Source organism: Salmo trutta, chromosome 7 (genome assembly GCF_901001165.1).
Source record: "Salmo trutta chromosome 7, fSalTru1.1, whole genome shotgun sequence".
Taxonomy (NCBI): Eukaryota; Metazoa; Chordata; class Actinopteri; order Salmoniformes; family Salmonidae; genus Salmo; species Salmo trutta.
The window spans coordinates 22,870,246-22,890,246 of NC_042963.1; the positions used below are offsets into that span (position 1 = coordinate 22,870,246).

Below are 20,001 nucleotides of genomic sequence, written 5' to 3' on the forward strand. Positions count from 1 at the left end.
TTGAACATGTTATTAATCCAACCTCGTGGAATTTACAAACCTACACGTTTTAATTTTCGTCAAAAACAACTTTATATGCTAAGAGTGCCGTTGGTTTGACGGTCTGCACATGCGCAGTTTGGCACAAGACGAACGTTAGACGATTACGTGTTTCTGAGCATGAGTTTAGCTAGCCAACGTTGCCATGACATCGTCTACATACGTGATCGGGGATTTCTATTGGAGAAGCTGTTTCTGCGTATCTTCATACTGTACTGTCTTTACCCAATCGGTCAATAGCTAGTACATTGCTTCCGGCTTTGAATTACCCATGATTCCAATGGTCGTGCCGGACGGGCATATAAATAGCCCCTTTCCAGCATCAACACTATAGTCGATGCAGAGGCGTCTACGGCTGTTCCTTTTGCGAATTGAAGCCTCATATTATATAGCTAGAACCGCGCCGGAGTTAACTCTAATTCCGTTTTTTTACGGATGGTGCACTTCTCCGTGGAGCTTCTGTTAAATAGTCATTGCTTTGGTTGTCAAAAAGGACATAAAGTTTTCGATTTCCTCGAGGGTATCATGCTGAATACCGAGGAAAGGTAGGCAATGTCTTACACGATTTTGCGAATACATTTCTACAATTATAGATATTTATTTTCCTAATCTTTTTTTTTCATTGATTTGCTAAACTGACCATTGATTATGAATATTTAAATGATTACGAATATTTAAACGCATTAATTTTCCACCCTTTAACTTTTCAGAATAACACACTAATATCCAGATATTTCATGTTGTGATAATAACACTGAATATTTGGCTGTATATTCCTGTCTGTAGGTTATCAATTATAGCTGATGTATTCATGATTTGCTTTAGGTTTTTGATTAGATTAATTTACAGTAGCATTATGCATGTGAATTTTCTATACTATTTATGAACACTAATAGAATAGTGTCGATGTCACATACTAGGCCCATATAATGTAACATGTCCTAATAGCATTTGTACGCCTACATGCATAACCTAGACCACATATTGTTTGTTATTGGTTATAGGCAATTTTGTATCAATGTATTCAACAATGACCCTATTGCGCACATACATTTGCATTTAATTGCTCCAACAATAATTAAATTAGCCTATACTTAATATTTTTTTATAATGCTTACCCCTAAGTCTACAACAATTGTCCCACGAAGTTGTTTTCATACAGCGTAGAAGATGGATCGAATTACCAAAAACATTTCCGCCTTGTACTTTCTGCGCACGGGACATTTCATTTTGTGCAGTGTCAGTGAACGTAACCTATTTTCTTGATGCCCCAAATGTCGCACTAATGCCGCATATTTTATTAGAAAGTCAAATCAATAGGGTTAGTATCCCTTTAATATAAATAAGATGTTAATATGGAAAAATATAGATGCATCTCTTATTATTAGGCTATTGTTGCCATAATCTGTCCAGGTGCCATGCCTACCTATAACCTGATATCACCCCCATGCCTAGACCTACTTAGATTTTTTTGCTTTCATCGAAAATCAGCTTTGCGTCAAAGGACAGGGTTGCTTAGCTGTAGTCGAAGCAGCAGAGCAACAGCATCCTCCTAGACTAGCCTATATAATGACGTGATGCATCCACAATGCTATCATCTTCAGAATCTTCTTCCATGTTCCATCAGGAGAGTCGTTTATAGCCTATCACTCAATCTTGGTAAACACAGTACTGCCTTTTCAAGAATGAGTGTCAATGTCCACAGCAGTATTCCATCATCATGTACCACCAGCCTGTCTCATAAAAGTATGCATTACATGATATGCAGAAGCTAAGAATATCAAAATAGCCTACATTGAATATTACATTGACAACATAGTATGTGTGTGTACTATGCATGCATGTGCATTCATGTTTTACATGTGTGGTGGCAAGCGCAGGGTCCATTCACTAGCGTGCTAGCTTATGTCCCTGTCAGCAGAAGGCATCAGCTGCCCTACATCACACAGACACACACTATTACACAACCAGCCGAGCCCCCAATGGGCTTGGACTAGATTATATTAGCTTGTGGCTAAAGCACCAGTGGAAACCTGTGTGGGATGCTATGGATCTGTTTAACAGTACCATTTTCTTTCTAGTCTAATGCGATTAATTTCTATGGATGATAGGGGAACACTTTGAATAGATCAGATGAGGCTATGACATGCTGTACAGTACACTGCTCTCCTCAAGGGATCACCTTGTGATGTGCTGTTCTGTCCTAAAATGGCATCCTGAATGCAACTTGATACAGTACTGTAGGTTAAGACAAACGTCATATAAACATTTTTGTAAGTAGTAGGTTCTGGCTGTCAGGTGACATTTACTGTGGTCATGATACTCTTGACCTAAGCCAAGTCAAGAGTGGAAAGGGGATCGGGACAGGGTACACATGGTGGTCTCCAATGAGCACACGCAGCTCGAATTACCAGAACTTCTCAGTTTGGTATCCTGGGTTTTTTTTAGAAACGAGAACCTACATTCACACTTATACTGTACAGCTCTAAATCTTACCCATCAAGTTCATGGGAACTTTTGGTTTGCTATGTAGGCAAGGATTTGTTTATCCAGTAGGCCAATGGTTAATAGTATGGTTAATAGTATATTGTTGACTCACTTAAATTGTATAAAACTAGTTATAAAATATTTGGAGCAGCTCAGGTTTGACCCATAGATTAACTGGCTGGTAAGAGGTGGTTTGGCCACCAACTCTCAGAGCTAGTCTGTTTGCGCTTTCCTGGAAGACTTGCGAGGAATAGTATCCTGTTTTGGAGCCTTGTGTTCCTTGGACTTGTGCCACACAAAACTCTTAACCAGTCACCAGGGCAAACATAGATAATGGCTTTGGATTCTAAGGAATAATTAACTCAAATCAGGCTGCCAAAGGTTGAAACTCAAACAACTGCAGCACCAAGAGAAATGGACTGAAGAAACCAGTTTTATTAATAATTGCAGAACTCATGATATTTGAAATAATCGAAAAAACCCTGACCAGACAAAAAGCACTATGGGTTTTGGATTTACCTATCACCTTCAGACCATATTATTTATCGACCTTCCATACAGTACTCTCTCATTGCACTGCAGTGTACTCTATATTAAACCCTAATGCAGAGTTTGGTATGCTTGCCTGGGTTCCAGTGATTATACAACCACTCTCTCACACTCTCCTAACACAAGTCCTGGGAGAATACATGGTGCATGACGCACTTATATTCTTGTGTCCCAGTGCTGTGCCTGCAACACAGATATGATTAATACCTCACCAGTATGTTAATACAGTACGGTGCAAGCTAGGTCACTGCTGCAAGACTTGAATAATGTTTATACTAGGGTGCAGTGGTTGTTGTTAGTTTTTGAACTTGTGACTGTGGTTATTTAGCCTAGCGCCCTTTGGCACTGGTGGGGGGGGGGGTGGTCTGAATGTCAGAGGGTGAGAGTGTTGCCTTTCAAAACAAGCTGGCATTTCGTGCAAGGACAGGCGCTTTCCTATATAAGGGAATGGAAAAAGGTGCTGGTTCTCAGCATTTTATTAGCAGTGCCACCATTATTTAACCCTAACTGTAACCTCCTTAGGAAGTTGGCAGAACATTGCGCTTGCAACGGCAGGGTTGTGGGTTTGATTCCCATGGGGGACCAGTACAAAAAAGTAAAAACAAAACCTGCACTAACTACTGTAAGTCACTCTGGATAAGAGTGTCTGGTAAATGTATAAAATGGAATGTGCCCGAGAAAGTGTTAGCACAACTAAGAATGCTGAGCTGGTTCAAAACTTTTTAGGAGCTGTGACCCTCCTGAAACTGTTGGAATGTTCTCATCATCTCGTGACACATTGAGTAATCATGTGGCTAGTGACAACAAATAAATCAATGCAAGTCACCTACTAGGAGTTTCCAGGATTCGCCCAAAGAGCATAATTTTTTGCACTGCTAGATTTTGCGCTGCACATTTGAAATAATATAATCAATAGATTAACTATTACATTTTTTATTAACTAAATCAACTATAAGAACAGCAACTGGTAGATAATGCTCTCTCAAAGCCTTTCCAAGGTAACTCCTAGAAACCACTTTTGATTGAATTACGAACTGTATGGGGCTATAAACAAACAAAAAACCGCAAACCCAGAGGCATCATTTCTGGTGGGCGGAGACTTTAACGAGGGGAGACTTAAAACCGTTCTACCTCACTTCTACCAACACGTTTCCTGTGCCAATAGGGGCGCTAAAACGCTAGACCATTTTTATTCTACCCACAGAAACACATAGAAGGCCCTCCCTTGCCCTCCCTTCAGTAAATCAGACCATGACTATCCTCCTGGTTCCTGCTTACAAACAAAAGCTCAAACAGGAAGTACCAGTGACATGCCCAATACGGACGTGGTCTGATGAAGCAGACGCGAGGCTACAAGACTGTTTTGCTAGTACAAGCCTGGGATATGTTCTGGGATTCATCTGATAGCATTGAGGAGTTTACACATCCGTCACGGACTTCATCAATACATTTACGCACTAGGCTAGAGCTACCGCTTACAAGGAACGGGACACAGATATGGACACATAAAAGGCAACTATTAACTCCGAGACATAAAAAATGAAAAACAACATAGGAAGTGGAATCCTATTTACACCGGCTCTGATGCTCGTTGTATGTGGCAGGGCTTGCAGACAATAAACAGACTAAAATGGGAAACCCACCCGTGAGTGACGAAGAACTTCCAAATGAGCAAAATGCCTTTTATGCTCACTTAGAGGAAAACAACACACAGTCTTGTATGAAAGCCCCTGTTGTTCCAGATGACTGTGTGATTTCGCTCTCTGGGGCCATGTAGGTAAAACTTTTTAACGGGTTAACACTCGTAAGGCAGCCGAGCCAGACGGAATACGAGGGCGCGTTCTCAGAGCATGCACAGACCAGCTGGCAAGTGTCTTCACAGACATTTTCAATCTCTCCTTGTCCCAGTCTATAATCCAAACATGTTTCAGGCTGAACGACATTGTCCCTGTTCCCAAGAACTCAATGGTTAACTGCCTCAATGACTATCATCTGTAATTGAAGTGCTTTGAAAGGCTGGTCATGACACCATCATTCCAGACACCCTGGACCCACTCCAAGTCTCATACCGCCCCAACAAAGCCACAGATGACAAAATCTCAATTGCACTTCATACTGCCCTCTCCCACCTGGACAAGAGGGGAAATAACTATGTGAGAATGCTGTTCATAGACTACAGTTCAGCCTTCAACACCATAGTCCCCTCCAAGCTCGTCGCCAAGCTCGGGACCCTGGGACTGAACACCTCCCACTGCAACTGGATCCTGGACTTCCTGATGGGCCGGTCACAGGTGGTGAGGGTAGGCAACAACACCACTGCCACGCTGAACCTCAACACAGAGGCCCCTCAGGTGTGTGTGCTTAGTCCCGTCCTGTACTTGTTCACCCACAATTGCGTGGCCACGCACAACTCCAACACTATCCTCAATTTTGCTGTCATTTTTTTGTCGCCACAGAGGTGGTAGGCCTGATCACCGACAGCAATGAGACAGCCTACAGGGAGGAGGTCAGAGACTTGGCAGTGTGGTGCCTCAACATCAGTAAGACCAAGGAGCTGATCGTGCATTACAGGAGAAAGAGGGGAGAGCACGCCACCATCCACATCGACAGGGCTGTAGTGTAGCGGGTCAAGAGCTTCAAGTTCCTTGGCGTCCATATCACTAAGGGCTTAACATGGTCCACACACACCCAAACAGTCGTGAAGAGGACACGAGAAGATGCTCTCAGGAGGCTGAAAAGATTTGTCATGGGCCCTTGAATCCTCAAAGTTCTACAGCTGCACCATCGATAGCATCTTGACTGGCTGCATCACCACTTGGTATGGTATATGCACCACCCTCGACCGTAAAGCACTACAGAGGGTGTTTAACTCTGCATCATTGGGAAGGGCTCGTAAGCAAGCATTTCACCGTAAAGTCTACACCCATTGTATTCGGCACATGTGACAAATAATAATTTATTTGAAAAGCTTCTGAACTTACGTGGCTAACCACCAGTCCACACTGGCTGCGGGCGAGTCATACAGACACTCCCCAGAGTGAATGTGACCCCATGCCAGGGTTTCAGTTAGCCAGTAATAGCTGGCTTTTGGCCGATATCTTTTTTTTTTTTTAAAGAAGATGAAGAAAATTCACAACGGCCAATTGTCAGGGAAAAGGACAAAAAACCCATTGCGAAATAACGTTTTTTAGCCTATTAATCGATAGAAATACCAGTTGATGGAAATACATTATGCGGTTAATTTGCATTCTTCTGTGGAATTAAATTGGCGCGTGTGTATATTCGTTATTTATCTTATTCATCACATGCGCCCAGCATGCAGATACAAAACATTTGAGCAGAACATCTGCTGCTTCAGCTCCTCAAACAGCTCTTTCATTGCTGCTGGAGTGAAACGTGCTTTTATAAACCCAATCATTGCGCAACAATTCTAAATCGCGTTGCATCTTCAGATCTTCCCTCTTTCTAAATTTCGAATGGATATTTTCATCTTGGTCACATGGAACCGCTCCCAACCGCTCCCATCCACTTTTGACAACAGTGTTTTTATGCTAATTGCATCATGGAATGAACATTTTCGCGTAGCCTACTGCCTTGTGTGCATTGCTGCGCGTACAATGTGAAGAAATAATAGTTTATCAACATTTAAGCTAATCATTCTAATCTGTTGCATCAGCCTCATTGCCTTTTAAAGTTGTTTTATGTAGCCCAGGCCTACTGGTTGTATGAATTTGGAATCTATCGTCCCACAGTCTGTTAGGAATAGGCTACTTCTTTATCTACAGGGTGACCAATAGAATAGGTCAACTTTTCTACTTTGGGGTATAGTAGATTGACATAGGCTAGTGATTTTGCTGTTTGTTACTTGTCTTGTTGGCTGAGGAAAAGTAAATGTGGACAGTTATGCCTCATTTACATCGTAACGGGTTTCATTATGCCATACGTCATCTTCATGCAATCTTGTTCAGCTACTGGAGGGAGAGTTTTTAAGGAGGTTTTCACAATGCAAGATAAGATGGAGAGCCTAGTGTCTTGTCAGGGACCGCATTTATTTTGTGAGATTGTCAAATATGACCTTTTTATTCAAGACAGGTGGAAACATTGTTTCAGTTGATAATAAAACATGTTTTGTTTACTTTTTCCTGAACTTGTTTCTATAACTTTATAGCAAGTCAAGCTAGCTTACAGAGCAGCTAGCTAGCTAAGATCTAGGCTATACTGTAGCTAGCGACCTCCACCTAATAATTATCATAAAAAACAAACGCCATTACCATCACAAACTAAAACGGGAGGCAACAGTCATGAAGTATAATTGGCATAACAGTAACGATGTATTATTTAACATACTGTAACGACCCTGGGTTTATAAGCGCGGAAATCGACTCTGCCGGACGAGCATGCTTTTGCGGCACAGTCGATAGCGCGCCGGACTTCGGGCTTGAAGGTCGAGGGTTCGAGACCTGCTCCCTGCTGTTCATTACAATACTATTAATATAGTACTCACATATAGGAATGTGTAATTGTTTACAAGTTGCTAGCTATCCCATAAATCCATCGTCCAAAACCACATTTTCATCTTCTTCAGTGGTTTGGCAACTTCCTGTTCTTCGACGGACTGATGAACTGAGCCTTCAACCGTAAGGGGGCGTTGTGATTCCACTCCGTTGTGCACGGTCCCCATTCAAATTAATTACCTCTGTGGCAATGTAGTGGACTACTTATGGTTGATGTGAATGGGGCATTATTCTAAAATCTTCAAAGTACACATCGGAATTCGGTAAGAAGGACCCATGTTGTTGCGTCCTCGACTTGCATGGTCTGTTAAGATGAACTACCATAATCTAAATGTGATTTGTCATTCTGAGCACTGTGGTTGGATGCCCTAATTGGGTTATGCACCCAATGCGTATGGGTCCGGTTAATTTCTGGTAAATTAAAATGCTGCCGGTCAAATGTGTGGCGGCACATTTTCTTAATGGTAATACTGGCCCATGCAATGTTTTTGTAAGCCCCCTCGGGAGCATTGGGCTATTCTTACTACTGGCCTGAAACTAGGCCCCGTAACTCCAAACGACCAAGATGTGTGTTCTTGGGCCCCGACTAGGCTATTTGCAGAGGTGTTTACAGATCATGCCCTTGTGGTGGAAAGGCATGCATCACAAACAAGCCAGATCCTTTCTCTTCACATCACAGTAGTTCGTCTGCTGCCTCTCAAGTCAAACCACAGTGTAGTGTGACTTTTCGATTTAAGTGCTGATAATTTCATAGCTTTGAAAATAAATTCCCATATTGCAACAATGGGTAGCATAGACAACCCCCTTCCTGAAGAGCTACAGTGTGTGCGCACATTTGTTCCATAACAATATTTGCAGGACCGGAGACCAGAGTCGGCCACCCTTGACATTTTGATTATTTACCTTGTTTATGGTTTAGGCTGGGTTAGTATTATTTATTACTAGTCGAAAGGCCCTGAGGCCAAAGAGTTGTTTACACAGACTTGTTTACTTGTCTGCCCCAGAGAAAGTTAAAACCAGCCATGCCTCTTCAGCCTGCCTTAAAGCTCAAGGTGAAGGCCACTGATTTTGTACATTCAGTACTACCTGCGTCTGATAAGAGGCTTGGCGGCTGCTTTAGTCTTATGGGATGTTTACGAGACGTCTTATGAGAGCAGACAATGACAAGTACTGGCCACAGCACAGCATGTCATGGTATAATGCACTATTCTTCCGGCCCTGATTAGACATGACTCGGGGAGAAATAGGGCAAGCTGTTCCAGCCAAGGACTGCAGTGAGGTGAACCATGAATAACACAGAGGGGGCGGGCATTGACAGAGGCAGAGCTAACACTTAACTTCAGCAGGTTGTTATTGTAAAAGTCCATTTGTTCTCTATGACATCGCCTGCCTCAATGAAGGTTGAGGTTGCCGAGTTTAGAAGTAGTGCAGATGGCATACTGCGACTTCTCAAAACCTAACTATATTACTTTGCCTTTGGCATAGGCAGGAGCAAAGAGGTGTTGTTACTGAGGTGCTGTTATTTGGTGGTATTTGTGGAACAGCACTTGATTAACACTAAGGTAGGACTGTCATAGTGCCAGTGACGCAACAAGCTGGCAAATTGAACACAACCAAAGAAAGACATCAATCTAATGCAAACTGGGCACTTTTATTACTTGGGCGCTTGGTTCCAATTAGCCATCCACTTCCATTAAGTGTATTAAAATCATAAATGTCCAAGTAGAGTAGCAACGGGAGGTATGTGGGTTGAGTAGTGTCCCGGTGACTTTATGACATGGCAGTGCACCACTTAGTGTTATTGTAACGGTGTCTGCATCCCAAATGGCACCTTATTCCCTGTATAGTGTGCTACTTTTGACCAGGATCCATAGGGCTCTGGTCAAAAGTAGTGCACTATGTAGGGAATAGGGTGCAATTTGAGACAGAACTGGTACCTCTAGGAAAGAAGATTAAATACCCTGGGCCCTTTTAACTACTTATTGATCCTGGTCCTATGTTGAAACACTGAATCAATGGTTTTACGGAAATAGTATCTCCGCCAACATTTTATCAAGTTAATAGCTGCCAACAGACACAAGGCTGGTGAATGAGACTAGGCAAATCAAATATATCCCAAACCTTGCCCCAAATCTCTCAAAACCGACAAATCTAAACCTGAATGGTCAATCAGTCAAGTGCTCCTGCTTTTCATGTCTCTTTCATGAATCCTGTGGCATGGTCATTCATCTCTCTCTCTTTTTCCTTCCATCCCCTCTCTGCAGTTCTTTGTTAGTGGGCTCCAGGTTCCACTGCTCCAGGCACCAGGCTCCGGGGCCTCTGTGGTGCTCCTGATGCCCCTCACCCACACTTGAAGATCCCGGGTGGGCGAGGGACTGGCAGGGATCACTCTCTCGGCCTGTTACTACACAAGGTGAGAACCCCAGAGGCAACTTCATTGCAGTCACTGGTCAACAAATCACATCAACCCGTAAATACTCCTTAAGTGATCATGATAAACGAGTCTGAGCCTCGCCTTGCTCAAATGGATCCTCTGAAAAGCTGAATATCATTGAATGATTTATGCTCTTTATGCTGAGACAACACAGGCATCCTACATGCACTTCCTATTTTGCCCTGATCACCCCATGTCAGCATTTCTAATGTACACAGTGTACTGTCAAAGTAATAACCTGATAACAAGGTGTCTTATGTACAATTATGGTACATGAAAATGCTGCTGATCTATAGCTCTGGCTGACTATTGAAACCATATATGGTTTGAACAGAGGCAGTCAAAATAACTGAGATAGTTTATCAACCATAGATTTCTATACATGGTGATCTAGAAAGTGTGCATTGTCCAAGAGCTAATATCATAATATCAAGTCAAATCAAATGTTATTTGTCACATATGCCAAATACAAAAGGTGTAGACATTTAGTGAAATGCTTACTTATGAGCCCTTTTCCAACAATGCAGAGTACAATAAAAAAAGTACAATAAAAAAAATAGTAACACAATAAAATAACAATAATGAGACTATATACAAGGACTACTGGTACAGAGTCAATGTGTAGGTAATTGAGGTAATACAGTGCATTCGGAAAGTATTCAGACCCCTTGACTTTTTCCACATTTTGTTAGGTTATAGCCTTATTCTAAAATCAATCTACACACAATACTCCATAATGACAAAGCAAAAACTGTTCTTCTGAAAAATGTAAATATTACATTTACATAAGTATTCAGACCCTTTACTCAGTAATTTGTTGAAGCGCCTTTGGCAGCGATTACAGCCTCAAGTCTTCTTGGCTATGATGCTACAAGCTTGGCAGACCTGTATTTGGAGAGTTTCTACCATTCTTCTCTGCAGATCCTCTCAAGCTCGGTCAGGTTGGATGGGGAGCGTCGCTGCACAGCTATTTTCAGGTCTCTTCAGAGATGTTAGATCGGGTTCAAGTCTGGGCTCTGATAATTGTCCTGAAGCTACTCCTGTGTTGTCTTGTCTGTGTACTTAGTGTTGTTATCCTGTTAGTAGGTGAACCTTCACCCCAGTCTGAGGTCTTGAGCGCTCTGGGCCAGGTTTTCATCAAGGATATCTCTGTACTTTGCTCCGTTCATCTTTCCCTCGATCCAGACTAGTCTCCCAGTCCCTGCCGCTGAAAAACATTGTGACAGCATGATGCTGCCACCACCATGCTTCACCATAGGGATGGTACCAGGTTTCCTCCAGATGTGACGCTTGGCATTCAGGCCAAAGAGTTCAATCTTGGTTTCATCAGACCAGAGAATCTTGTTTCTCATGGTCTGAGAGTCTAAGCGGGCTGTCATGTGCCTTTTACTGAGGAATGGCTTCCGTCTGGCCATTCTACCATAAAGGCCTGATTGGTGGAGTGCTGAAAAGATGGTTGTCCTTCTGGAAGGTTCTCCCATCTCCACAGAGGAACTCTGGAGCTTTGTCAGTGTGTCCATTGGGTTCTTGGTCACATCCCTGACCAAGGCCCTTCTCCCCCGATTGCTCAGTTTGGCTGGGTGGCCAGCTCTAAGAAGAGTCTTGGTGGTTCCAAACATCTTCCATTTAAGAATGGAGGCCACTGTGTTCTTGGGGACCTTCAATGCTGCAGAAATCTTTTGGTACCCTTCCCCAGATCTGTGCCTCTACACAATCCTGTCTCGGAGCTCTACGGACATGCACTGTCAACTGTGGGGCCTTATATAGACAGGTGTGTGCTTTTACAAATCATGTCCAATCAATTGAATTTACCACAGATGTACTCCACTCAAGTTGTAGAAACATTTCAAAGATTATCAATGGAAACAGGATGCACCTGAGCTCAATTTTGAGTTTCATAACAAAGGCTCTGAATAGTGTGACGACCCTGGGTTTATAAGCGCGGAAATCGACTCTGCCGCTCGAGCATGCTTTTGCGGCACAGTCGATAGCGCACCGGACTTCGGGCTTGAAGGTCGAGGGTTCGAGACCTGCTCCCTGCTGTTTCATTACATTGGTGTCAGAAGTGATCGGACCTTGCATCCACGACAATGCGTGTGTTTGGCCGGTGAGCGCGTTCCTGTAAGACGTAGAGTCGCAAGCTAGCGCGAGGACGCACTCTTTGAAAGGAGGAAGTAGTATGACGACCCTGGGTTTATAAGCGTGGAAATCGACTCTACCGCTCGAGCATGCTTTTGCGGCACAGTTGATAGCGCGCCGGACTTTGGGCTAGAAGGTCGAGGGTTCGATACCTGCTCCCTGCTGTTTCATTACAATACTTATGTAAATAAGGTATTTCTGTTTTTTTTATAAATGTGCTAAAATTTCTAAAAACCCGTTTTCACTTTGTCATTATGGGGTATTGTGTGTAGATTGATGAGGAAAATGTTTTATTGTATCCATTTTAGAATAAGGCTGTAAGGTAACAAAATGTGGAAAAAGTCAAGGGGTCTCAATACTTTTCCGAATGCACTGTATGTACATGTAAGTAGAGGTTAAAGTGACCTAGGCAATCAGGATAGATAATAAACAGAGTAGCAGCAGCGTGTGTGAAAGTGTGTCTATCTGTGATTTGATTAACTGTTCAGCAGTCTTATGGCTTGGGGGTAGAAGCTGTTCATGAGCCTTTTTGTCCCAGACTTGACGATCCGGTACCGATTGCCGTGCGGGAGCAGAAAGAACAGTCTGACTTTGGTGGCTGGAGTCTGACAATTGTTTGGGCCTTCCTCTGACAGCCTGGTATAGGGGTCCTGGATGGCAGGGAGCTCAGCCCCAGTGATGTACTGGGCCATACGCACTACCCTCTGTAGCGCCTTACGGTCAGATGCCAAGCAGTTGCCATACCAAGCTGTGATGCAGCCAGTAAAGATGCTCTCAATGGTGCAGCTTTAGAACTTTTTGAGGATCTGAGGGCTCATGCCAAATCTTTTAGTCTCCTGAGGGGGAAGAGGTGTTGTAGTGCTCTCTTCACGACTGTGTTGGTTTGTTTGGACCATGATACGTCCTTAGTGATTTGAACACAGAGGAACTTGAAGCTCTCTACCACAATATCCTTTGGGTTTTTAATTCCCATCTGTGCTACCGTGGATGCTGAACACACACATTTTATATACTTATTATTTTTTACTTTTACCCCTTTTTCTCCCCAATTTCGTGGTATCCAATTGGTAGTAGTTACAGTCTTGTCTCATCGCTGCAACTCCCGTACGGATTCGGGAGAAGCGACAGTCGAGAGCCGTGCGTCCTCCAAAACACAACCCAGCCAAGCCGCACTGCTTCTTGACACACTGCTCGCTTAACCCGGAAGCCAGCCGCACCAATGTGTCGGAGGAAACACTGTACACCTGGCGACCGTGCCAGCGTGCATTGCGCCCGGCCCACCACAGGAGTCGCTAGAACGCGATGGGACAAGAATATTCCTGCCGGACAAACCCTCCCCTAACCCGGATGACGCTGGGCCAATTGTGCGCCGCCCCATGGGTCTCCCGGTCGCGGCCGCCTGCGACAGAGCCTGGACTCGAACCAGGATCTCTAGTGGCACAGCTAGCACTGCGACGCAGTGCCTTAGACCACTGCGCCACTCGGGAGGCCCCGAGCACACACGAGTCTCTTTGCAAGTGTATTCGCACCTTTATTTATTATTATTTTATTTTTTCACCTTTTATTTAACCAAGTAGGCTAGTTGAGAACAAGTTCTCATTTGCAACTGCGACCTGGCCAAGATAAAGCAAAGCAGTTCGACACGTACAACAACACAGTTACACGTGGAATTAACAAACATACAATCAATAATACAGTAGAAAAATCTATATACAGCATGTGCAAATGAGGTAGAATAAGAGAGGTAAGGCAATAAATAGGCCATGGTGGTGAAGTAATTACACTAAAGCAATTAAACACTGGAATGGTAGGATGTGCAGAAGATGAATGTGCAAGTTGAGATACTGGGGTGCAAAGGACGAAGATGAATAAATAAATACAGTATGGGGATGAGGTAGATTGGATGGGCTATTTACAGATGAGCTATGTATAGGAGCAGTGATCTGTGAGCTGCTCTGACAGCTGGTGCTTGAAGCTAGTGAGGGAGGTAAGAGTCTCCAGTTTCAGAGATTTTTGCACTTCGTTCCAGTCATTGGCAGCAGAGAACTGGAAGGAGAGGCGGCCAAAGGAAGAATTGGCTTTGGGGGTGACCAGTGAGATAGACCTGCAGGAGCGCGTGCTACGGGTGGGTGCTGCTATGGTAACCAGTGAGCTGAGAGGGCGGGGCTTTACCTAGCAGAGACTTGTAGATGACCTGGAGCCAGTGGGTTTGGCGACGAGTATGAAGCGAGGGCCAGCCAACGAGAGCATACAGGTCGCAGTGGTGGGTAGTATATGAGGCTTTGGTGACAAAACGGATGGCACTGTGATAGAATGCATCCAATTTGTTGAGTAGAGTGTTGGAGGCTATTTTGTAAATGACATCGCCGAAGTCGAGGATCGGTAGGATGGTTAGTTTTTTTACGAGGGTATGTTTGGCAGCATGAGTGAAGGATGCTTTGTTGCGAAATAGGAAGCCGATTCTAGATTTAATTTTGGATTGGAGATGTTTAATGTGAGTCTGGATGGAGAGTTTACAGTCTAACCAGACACCTAGGTATTTATAGTTGTCCACATATTCTAAGTCAGACCGTCCAGAGTAGTGATGCTAGACGGGCGAGCAGGTGCGGGCAGCGATCGGTTGAAGAGCATGCATTTAGTTTTACTTGCATTTAAGAGCAGCACCTGAATCTGCTCTACCCTCCTTCTCTTTGCACACACTTGCACACACAGGTGTGTCCTTGCCCCAGACATGTGACTGTCTTAGAGTGGGCTAAGAGGGTTAGGCTTAAACAGATCAGTCACACCTGTGATATCAACATCCTTGCCTCCCGTATGAAAGAAAGAGCCCTTTCATTGACAGCAGAAGGCTCGCAGCTCTACTGTTACCCACTGTTTTTATTAGGTACCACCAATGAGAAGAGAGAAAGAGAAGTGGGGGGTCAACATTAAACACATTTAATAACAAAAACAGAGGTGGGGTTGTATTGGATACTGTGTCCAGTTCAATTTCTGAATTGACTGATGCTGAAATTAGTTTTACCCAGTGATTTTTTTGTTGTTGTTGTATACACTAGATGACTGACAGGAAACGCTGTCTTGAAGCAATACTTTTACATTGTATTATGTGAGCTAAACATACAAATAAAAACATTTTCCTTAACCCTTTACACTCATGGGAATTGGCATATATGGATAGGGCTAAATTGAAATGTTTCTTACAGGAAGAAATATGAAAAGCATATGGATAAGCATGGAAGCAATTGCAAGGGAACAGTTTCGAGATTATGGGACAATGATTAGACCAAAGATGAGGACACAACAGTTCACCTGACGCAAGAATGAATCCAAACATTACGCTTGATGTGAATTTTACATTTACTGTACTTTTCACGGCAACGAAATCTGAAAATACTCTGGATACATTCAGGAACATTATACGGATATTCCTGGAAAATGTGTGGTAGGTGAAACAAGACAAAAAAATGACAGGGTTTGAGTGAGAGGACTAACTGGTGTCTCCAATGGAATTAAAATAATGAAAAGGGTGTTGCAAATACAAGACATTTCTGCTGTACTGTATTATTAGTAATCACCTTCAGTCCCACATTGTGGATGTGTTAAGTGCCAGGTCTCTCTCCATTCAGAGACGTCAGAATCAAGGCTGTCTGCCGGTCAGGACTCCATCACATCATCTTGCAAGTCTCCAAGTGCCGGCTCCATAGATGCATCTATGAACACATTCACAGTCACTGTTCAATTACCGATGGCAGTTAGGATAGGTGATATCTAACAAACATATACTATGTTGAACAGGTCAGACTAAACCTACCTAATTCTGGTCTCCCCATCGGCGACCGAGCAGGCAAGAGGTGAAGCAGGAGGTGAGGTCTTTGCCAGGGCCCCATTGATGGGCATGGCAGCATAGATCGGCTCCTGGCCCTTCATCAAAGATACTGGTCGGTCACACACAAACACACACACACAAAGCACTGATTACATTATCAATGGTGGTTATGATTAGCATGGTGGAACCAACCTGATCGCTGCATTCACCTTTCTATTTCACTTCAGATATCATGATATGTGAAGTGAAATGGAATGGTAAAACACAGCAATCAGGCTGATTCCACCAGCCTAGGTTATGAAGGTGAATTGGGACAAAACTCGAAACTGTTTTGACAAGGTCAGATGTCACTAATCTGATTCAAGTGTCCTCCCCGTTCCATTTATAGGAATGCTCACAGTGAGGCCATGTCTGTGTAATGCTGAGGGTCCCCTCGCTGGTCTTCTATGTTGCATGTTCGGCTGCAAACTGGACATCTTTCGAAGAACTGCAGCAGGCAATCCTCATAAACCAATATACTTCCTCATCTTATTAGGTGGTTTTGAATCAGAGGGCCTGTGACAGGGTGATACAATAGACAGCCAAGTGATAAATTGCATTTTGTTATAAAGAAAGGACAACATTTTTTTGAAATTGCACTTCACAACCAAAATGACAATACACAAACTTGTATGAGCTACGACCTGTTGTAACGAGGTAGCTAGCTAGCTAGATCTCTAGCTAGCGAACTATGCTAATGTTAGCAAAAAACGTAAGCTAGCCTGCCTCACTAGCTAACGTTAGCTAGCCTGCCTTGCTTTATCAAAAGATAAACTGACACGTGATGTGTAAGTAGTTATTATTATAGATGTCACCATGAACGCATTACAAACATCTACATGTTGATTATGTTTTTCATTGGCAGAGTAATCTAATAGCTGGTTGAGAGAATGCTAAGAGTGTACAAAGCTGTCATCAAGGCAAAGGGTGGCGACTTTGAGGAATCTAAAATATATTTTGATTTATTTAACTTTTTTTTTGTTACTACATGTTATTTCATCGGTTTGATATCTTCACTATTATTCTACAATGTAGAAATAGTAATAAAGAAAGACCCTTGAATGAGTAGGTGTGTCCAAACTTTTGACTGGTACTGTATATATTCCCGATTTTTCAAGGGGTGCTTTAGCACCCTTACTTTCCGTGGCTATGGCTGTGATGCTGCCCTCATTATTATTGCTGGACATTGGACTTCGCTATTATTATATTGCCTATGGTCCAGGACATTTAGACAATGATTTAGTTTTTTTCCCCCCAGTTATAACTAACCTGACCCAGCTAATTATTAGAATCTTATGGTGGAGAAATGAACATTCAATCCTCTGGCAATAGCTCTGGTGGACATTCCTGCAGTAAGCATGCCAAATGCATGGTCCCTCAAAACTTGAATTATCTTGGCAAAGGAGAAATGCTCACAATTTGAGAGAAATACGATTTTTGTGCATATGGAACATTTCAGGGAACTTTTATTTCAGCTCATGAAACATGGGACCAACACTACATGCTGGGTTTATATTTTTGTTTAGTATATATTTTTCTTTCCATGATATTGTAAGACTTTGTTTAAACAGTACAAAACAATTGATCTCAAACAACATATAGCCTAGCCTAACATTGAACGCATGGCTACAAACACAGGCACTGAATTAATGAAGCTATTCGATGATCCTGTTTTTATAATTTGTTTGAATAAATGCATATAGGCCTATATAAAACTTTACAAAACATTGCTTTATTGTAGGTATATGTAGCCTACGCTACTGCGTGAGAGCTGCATGGAAGACTTCCAATGCCTATGTTAGAAATGGCAAATAGAGACATTTCTTCTCCTTTCTTTGCCTGGCAAAAAAAATTACATTTTATATGACTGGAGACATTATCAGAATTTTTTTAAGACAACAAAAAATACAGGAAAGGCTATATAGCCTGCCACTGACAGTCTGCTGCTGACAGGTCTGTGGGTTCGTTGTGTGAATGAATGTTTGAATTTCTCTGCCTGTTTTTTTTTTTGTTGTTGTTGCAATGCATCATTGCGACAATGTATCAATTTAGCCAATGGGATCACACCACACCAGAGCTAATCATTTTCAGTATAGCCTAGGCTACTTGCTTAAGAGCTAGAGAGAGGGGGAAGGGATAGGAGAGTTGCCAGCGGAGATGCGTGAATTACAAGAAGGGAACAGTGAAATATCCGCCGGAGTTTAGGTTACCCATATCAATAAGTGGTGTCACACATTTAGATAAAGCACTAAAATGTAAATGCAGGCTTAGTGTCAACATAACTACCCATTGCTTCACTAAAATTCATCAATGGCTAATAGGCTATGGACAGGTTGCGTTTATGTGTTTCTATTTTCTAAGGGTTGTCAATTTCATCTTCATAGCCTAGGCCTACAGTGCCTTTAGAAAGTATTCACACTCTTTGACTTTTTCCACATTTTGTTATGTTACAGTCTGAATTTAAAATGGATTCAATTGAGATGTTGTGGCACTGATCTACACACAATACCACACAATGGCAAAGTTGAATTTTAGTTTTTAGAAATGTTTTGAAATTAATACAAAAAATGTAAAGCTAAAATGTCTTTAATCAATAAGTATTCAACCTCCTTTGTTATTGCAAACCTAAATACATTCAGGAGTAAACATTTGATTAAGTCACAAATTGCATGGACTGAGTGCAATAATAGTGGTTAACATGATTTTTTTGAATGATTACCACATCTCTGTACCCCACACATACAATTATCTGTAAAGGTCCCTCAGTCGAGTAATGAATTTCAAGCACAGATTCAACCACAAAGACCAGAGGTTTTTGGCTAATACATTTTTTTATCCTGTTGTTGTTTGGGGCAAATCCAACACATCACTGAGTACCACTTCAAATTTTCAAGCATAGTGGTGGCTGCATCATATGGGAATGCTTGTCAACTGCAAGGACTATGGAGTTTTTTGTTTTGTTTTATAAAAATAAACGGAATAGAGCTTAGCACAGGCAAAATCCTAGAGGAAAACCTGGTTCAGTCTGCTTTCCAACAGACACTGGGAGACAAATCACCTTTCAGCAGGACAATAACCTAAAACACAAGGCCAAATACACTGGAGTTGCTTACCAAGACAACATTGAACATTGAGTGACCTAATTTAAAGTTTTTGATTTAAACCGGTTTGAAAATCTATGGCAAAACTTTCAAATTGCTGTCTAGCAACGATCAACAACCAACTTGACCAAGCTTGAAGAGTTTCAAAAAAGAATAAATGGCCAAATATTGTACAATCCAGGTGTGCAAAGCTCTTAGAGACTTACCCCAAAATACTCACAGCTGTAATCGCTGCCAAAGGTGATTCTAACATGTATTGACTACAGTATATCTAATCAACATATATTAGTGTTTTCTTTTTCATTCTTCTTTAAAAGTGTTCGAATTTCTCTTTCACATTGATGGAGTATTTTGTATAGATCGTCAAGAAAAAAATACAATTAAATCCATTATAATCCCACCCCAAAAAGTCAATGGGTGTGAATACTTTCGGAAGGCATTGTATATCACAGCTGTCTCTATCGTCCCCTTAAAACTGCGTTGTTGGTTAAGGGCTTGTAAGCATTTCACGGTAAGGTTGTTGTATTCGGCACATGTGACAAATACAATTTGATTTGATTTTAACTTTCCCCCTCAATTTACATGATAGGCTACATTGATTTAGCATTATCCTAAAATGTAGACTAGTTTTTGATATCCTACAGAAAGGATTTAAAGCTAAGGCTTTTTTTTGGAGAAATTGATTTGCTTATGTGTCTGAGTGAGATGCGCTGCAGGTGGCTTTGGTTGATGAGTCCTTTTAAGTGTGTGTGTGTGTGTGTGTGTGTGTGTGTGTGTGTGTGTGTGTATCAGTTTGCTAATTCTCACTATGTCCATTCAGAAAGTTTCCTAAAATAGGCCTAGCCTGTCTGAACTCCGACCTTGCGGTGGTCC

The 20,001-nt window shown here is 42.3% G+C and overlaps 1 protein-coding gene across 1 annotated transcript in view; it reads left to right on the plus strand.

Moving 5' to 3' along the window:
* Window positions 1-374: 374 nt before the first annotated feature.
* The window catches only part of oaz2a (ornithine decarboxylase antizyme 2a), a 28,589-nt gene continuing 8,962 nt past the window's right edge, over window positions 375-20,001 (plus strand). The window contains 3 exon segments of the mRNA XM_029758438.1: window positions 375-584; window positions 9,854-9,920; window positions 9,922-10,002. Of these exon segments, the coding sequence (XP_029614298.1) occupies window positions 475-584; window positions 9,854-9,920; window positions 9,922-10,002 (258 nt within the window). The 5' untranslated portion in view covers window positions 375-474.